This window comes from Cervus elaphus, chromosome 10, assembly GCF_910594005.1.
Source record: "Cervus elaphus chromosome 10, mCerEla1.1, whole genome shotgun sequence".
Taxonomy (NCBI): Eukaryota; Metazoa; Chordata; class Mammalia; order Artiodactyla; family Cervidae; genus Cervus; species Cervus elaphus.
In genome coordinates, this window is record NC_057824.1 from 50,144,743 (window position 1) to 50,150,742 (window position 6,000).

The 6,000-nt window shown below is 42.4% G+C and overlaps 1 protein-coding gene across 1 annotated transcript; it reads left to right on the forward strand.

Moving 5' to 3' along the window:
- The first annotated feature begins 3,942 nt into the window (after positions 1-3,942).
- LOC122701861 (olfactory receptor 2AE1) lies at positions 3,943-5,161 on the forward strand. The gene has a single exon (XM_043915264.1). The coding sequence runs from the start codon at positions 4,295-4,297 to the stop codon at positions 5,159-5,161; it is 867 nt and encodes a 288-aa protein (XP_043771199.1). The 5' UTR covers positions 3,943-4,294.
- The last annotated feature ends 839 nt before the right edge of the window (positions 5,162-6,000 follow it).

A 6,000-nucleotide genomic window follows, 5' to 3' on the forward strand; every position in this document is an offset into this window, starting at 1 on the left:
ACTTCATTAAAAGGGAAAGGAGGTGTAAAGCTAAGAAGAGAGTGCCTTGAATGATCCAATAGAACATGAAATACAAAATAGATTTTTCTTTTGACTTTGGACTCACTGATGATGACACTGGTATTAAGTATAGCTTCTTAACCAGGAAACATTAATGTAAATTGTTATGATTCAAGTGCTCATTGCTATCTTTGGATGGAGAAAGCTATCTTTGGCTTATATGTTTGGGGGCAGAGAAGGCATATGCATGATTCAAAGGCTCAACTAACAGATTAAAGAAAAGTTTAGTTACTTAATTTGTCCTGATGCATGATGATGGGATTCAAAATCTGAACACATTTTGCAAGAGCGTTCCAGAATAAGACACTGTCTTGTTCCTGCTGATGCTCTGTCATTAAGAGAATCAGTGTAAACAATAAAGACTGTATAGATGATATCCTCTGTGCTATTGCTCAGTAAATGGCAGTTTTAAGAGTTATGATGGGAATGTGATGAGCATCTCAGAAAGGACCTGTTTGGATGTTTAGTAGCTAACATGTGTGTCAGTATGGAATTATTCTGCATCCTCTATTTCACTACTGTACTTGTGTTCCCCACAAGAAACCTTTACTTGAAACTAAGGCATCCCCTGGCATGTCAGCATGTTACTGGAACCTTTAAGTTACAGGGTGACAATTGGTGAGTCCATGAGGAAAGCAGTCTGAGAAGGCAGAGGAAAGCCTCTTGGGGGACATAAATCAGACTAGGGAAACCATTAGTGAAGTTCCTATGGGAGGAAGAGAGAGAGGAATCAGACGATGGGAAAATTTATTACGCTATGGAGATTTACAGAAAAAGATAGAAACTAATGAGGAAAGAGGGAGGTATATGGATCCCTAAGTAAAGGGAAATGTGTGGATGTTCTGATGGGGCCGGATGACCAGAGGGGATGTGGGGACACTGGGCTCTCAGACCCCGGGAAGCTGAGTGCGAAATAACCGTGCGAGGTGACAGCCCTAAAGATGCTCTCTGCTGCATGAAATGCAGAGAGATTACTGGTCAAATTACACCCAGAAGAACACATCCAGTCCAGAGTTCTTCACTCCAAAAAGTAAGTAATCTGGAATATAGGAAGATCCAGGACGATGCATAGAAGGAAAAACACAAAAAGGGATAGGGTGGGTATTTGGGGATCAATTTAGAGTATTTTTTTTTTTAAAGTTCACCTTCACCATGGAGATTGAGCTCTCATTCTGATCAGTATTCATGTGAGAATTAGGTAAAGGGCTGATTGGAAAATTTGGCTGGTTAAATGTTATAATCCTAGCTTTATCAGCCTGATTTGTAATTTTCATGATCTCAGGTCTTTCTAGGTCATATCTTTCCTGTTTTCAAATACATAATTATGGTGGGTTTGTTATGTGTCACCTTGGCACCCATGCACCTCTCTTTAAACTATACTTAATCTTCAAATAAAGGCAATATCAACGTACCCTTCCACCCACCTGGATACAACTAGCCCACGTACAACCAAAAAACATGTAACCCTCCCCCAAGAAGAGCAAATAAAATATACTAACCTTTTTCCCATTAAAAAAGGTAAAATTAATTTTACTCCTAATTCACACTCCCCTTTTATGTCCTGTAACTTAAATACTGAGATATGAAGCTAACCATATTAATATATCTTATGTTAGACAAAAGAATGACTGAGTGGAATAAACAGAAGTAATTGGTAAATATATCTACACATAAAGTAGTCCCACATCAATAAGAAAGAAATGCCTATAATATTTCAGGTTTTCATTCTGCAGCTGCTCACACGGTCACGGGTGCTTTTTCTAAATACCTTCTTTCACTACCCATTCCAACTTCCCTTTGTCTGCAGTGGGTCACGGTTACTTTTTGGGTGGAAGCACAACCCTAACCTTCACTCCTGAAGGATCTGGGCCATTAGTAGTCTTGTTTGAATTGGGTTGTTGTGATTTTCCACATTTTCATCACTGGACATTTGAGTACAGAGTGCACCCTAGGAAATCTGAATTCCAGACTTGTTCCTCCTTATTCCCATGTAGTAGCAACTCAGTTTTCCCTTGCTCGTCAGGGTCTATCACAACCACTAGCAGAGCAACTTTCTTTACTTGTTGATTCAGTGATAAGAAGAGTCCAAAGTGGCAGGGTGGCAGTCTCAGCTCTCAGTAAATGAAATTGTGTTGCCTGATGAAGGAATTCTTTCCTTTGTAACTGGCAGAGCTTAAATGTGTGAGAGTAAAAATGTTGGCAGTGGATCCCAGTTATAAATGGTACAGTGGGGGACTCACTCCCACTTCCACCTCTTGATTTCTGGCCCCTGAACGGTTGCAATAGGAGAAACAGCACCATAAATTGATATAGAAATTTAGAACATATATCACGTCTTAGAGGACAATGCCCCAGCAATATGAGGTCTTGTCAACTATCAGTTGCTGTACCTGAGTCTTTAGAAGCCTGTTAGGTCAGTTGTCTCAGGATGCTGGAGAGTATGGAATAGACCAATGGATTCCTCCAGCATGGGCCCATCCCCACATTTCATTTGCTGTGAAGTGAACTCTTTATTCGGCAGTAATAACACTACTTCATGGAGTAACATTATGGTGAACAGAGCATCGTGTATATCCATAGGTGGTAGTTTTGATAGCAGCGTTGTAGGGAAGGGAGGCAAATCTAAAGTGTCAACTCCAATAAGAAAAAAGTAAAGTCCCTTCAATAAGGAAGCTATCCAGTATAATCAGCCTATAATCAGTGTTTGATATCACTATGGGATGATATCATATTAGGGGCTCAAAGCTGGGTCTCTGTTGGCGGATGGGCACTCAGTGGTGGCTAGACTGGCCGTGGTGAGTACAAGTCCATGTTATTGGGCCCATGGAGAGCCTCTATCCATGCTGCTATAGCAAATCTGTGAGTCCACTGCCATGAACAGCACGGAGAAAGAAGGCCGGCGTCCACAGATGAGGTTAGCAGTTGGAAAGGATGACTCATTTTGTGGACCACAGTAGTGGATATTTCTTCCTTGTTTTGCTGTGAATATTTGCATATTTTTGATTGTGTGCAGGATAGTTACAGGAGGCAGAAGGATGGCTTTGTTGTGTTTATTTGGGGATTATGTGTCGTTTAAGGAGAGGTGTTAAGTATATGTTTGCCAAATATACTGAAGAGGAAGTCTGAGGGTTTTTTTAATGTGTCTTCTTGGCTAGGGTGAACTACATTTACTACAGTTCCCGTTGCTGTGAGTTTCTGGTGAAGGTGGGCCACCCGAGAGATTCTCGGGAAGATTGAGAGGGCAGAGGGAAGCATCTGTTGCTGCTGATGTGCTGACTCCCCTCACTGGTGTGAGGCGGCTGTGGACCAGCAGTTACTCTGTCTTTCCCTTGATCTTTCTCTAGCTTCTCCGACTTCGGGGCCAGGACTGTACGTTTAGCCTTGTTAAGCAGGCCTCCAGCTTGTGCAAGAGAAACCATGTCACCAGTTCCAGAGGCGACAAGAGTGACATGCGTTTCAGTCCGCCCTTGTGGGATTTATGTCACGTTTGTGGGTTCCAGCCTGACCTTGAGCTACCACACTTTTACACCCATCTTCCCTTCCTGACTGCTTGCCTCATGGAGTTCAAGTTCTAGAATCAGATAGAAAGGTGACAACTTTACATAGACTGCTTAACCAGCTTTCACAGTCAAGTAAGGCCAAATTTCTATACAATCCATTAAATGTATATGTATGTATAAATCTTTTAGTAGTTCAGCTTTTCTGGTTAAACCCTGACTGATATAAGAAAAGATCTGTATGCATATATGTACATATATAATATTTATATCATATATAAAATTTAGAGTGTACCTTTAAAGTATATATACTTAAAAAAGAACATGTGTATATATACACATATAAATATATATATCTTCCTTAATGAGGAGAGACTTGTTTAGAAGTCTGGGACTAATAGAGTCTAGGTATTCTGAAATTTCAGAGTGATCATATTTGTAAGCAGGGATTTGAAGTCCTCTTTTTTTAAAATAGAGAAACTTCAATAATCAGAGCTGTTGAATAATTAGAACTAGAAAAATATTATTCTTCAAAATTCTTCTGTGGATGGAAAGATGCTCGTTGTCAGGTTGGATGAACCCCAGTATTTCTGACACCACATTTCATCTCCGCTTCCTGCTTCCCAGGGGCTGAGGGAGGGCAGACGTGGCAGAGGAATCAGTCCTCTCTGGCAGACTTCGTCCTGGAGGGGCTCTTTGATGACTCTCTCGCCCACCTTTTCCTTTTCTCCTTGACCATGGTGGTCTTCCTTATTGCCGTGAGTGGCAACACCCTCACCCTTCTCCTCATCTGTGCCGATCCCCGGCTTCATACACCCATGTACCTCCTCCTCAGCCAGCTCTCCCTCATGGATCTGATGCCCGTCTCTACAACCATCCCCAAGATGGCGACCAACTACCTATCTGGCCAGAAGTCCATCTCCTTTGTGGGCTGTGCGACCCAGCACTTCCTCTATCTGACTCTGGGTGGGGCGGAGTGTCTTCTCCTAACTTTCATGTCCTACGACCGCTACGTTGCCATCTGCCATCCACTGCGCTACACTGTTCTCATGAACAGAAAGGTGACGCTAATGATGGCTGCCACGTCTTGGTTGGGAGCATCCCTGAATTCCCTAATTTACACGGCAAGCTTGATGCACTTCCCTTTCTGTGGGCCTCGACAAATCCACCACTTCTACTGTGAGTTTCCAGCTGTTGTGAAGCTGGTATGTGGAGACATCCCTGTGTATGAGGCCACAGTATACATCAGTACCCTCCTCCTCCTCCTCCTCCCCATCCTCTTGGTTTCTGCATCCTATGTCTTCATCCTCCACAGTGTCATTCAGATGCGTGCAGCTGGGAGTAAGAGAAATGCCTTTGCCACTTGCAGCTCTCACCTCACTGTGGTTTCCCTCTGGTTTGGTGCTTGCATCTTCTCATACATGAGGCCCAGGTCCCAGCGCACTCCACTGCAAGACAAAGTTGGTTCTGTGTTCTACAGCATCATCACTCCCACATTGAATCCGTTGATTTATACTCTCCGGAATAAGGATGTAGCTAAGGCTCTGAGGAGGGTGCTGGGGAGAGACCTTATCACTCAAAGATCGCAAGTGCAGTTATCCTGAGTACATTAGTGGAATTCCTATCAGATCCTTAAATTGTTCTTTGTAAACTGCAATGATGTTTTTCAAGGGTCCAGAGCCTTGAAGACTACTGCAAAATTGAAGTGGTTAACAACATTTCCAGTATTCTCACTTGCTCTCAGGCATCGAAGCCCCTTACGGTACTCTCGTAGTCCATTTGGGCTGCTATAACAACAGTACCAAGACTGGGTGACTTAGACAACAGACATTATTTCTCACAGTTTTGGAGGCTGTGAAGTACAAAGATCAAGTCTTCACAGTGCTAGACACTCTTTCATTTCCTTTTGATCTCTTTTCAAATGGAATCTTGCCCAAACATGCCTCCCTGATGAGCCTACTTAAAGCAGACTCTTCACTCTTTGTCCCCTGATCCTGCCTTATGATCATACTTCCCTGATACTGCATAGCATTCTATTCTTACTGTCTGCTTCCTAGAGTGACATTTTCAAGAGGGTAAGGAGTTTTACTTTGTTTTCTGTTGTCTCACAAATGCCAAGAAAAGAGTCTGAGATGAAATAAGTACTCAATAACTGCTTGTTGTATGGATTAATAAATAAAAGGGACCTAGATTGTCTTTACTATCTCATGTGACATGAAAGATAGCCACATATTAATCCCATGTAGACGCAGAGACTTGACATCTCAGTGAACTTTCCTGGAGTCTAGTGGGCAGAGGGATGCCAAAGCCACAGACAAATATCTAGATCTTGCTTTTCCTACTAGTTATTCAGTCCTGGGACCATCTTCAGAAGAAAAATACTTAATGCTTTGGAGCAAAGTTATGCTTTCTTTGATGCGTGAGTATCTTCTCTTTGAGAAAT

What these genes read in the sequence shown, in the direction of transcription:
- LOC122701861 (XM_043915264.1), top strand. Translation starts at nt 4,295, where the DNA reads ATGGTGGTCTTCCTTATTGCCGTGAGTGGCAACACCCTCACCCTTCTC.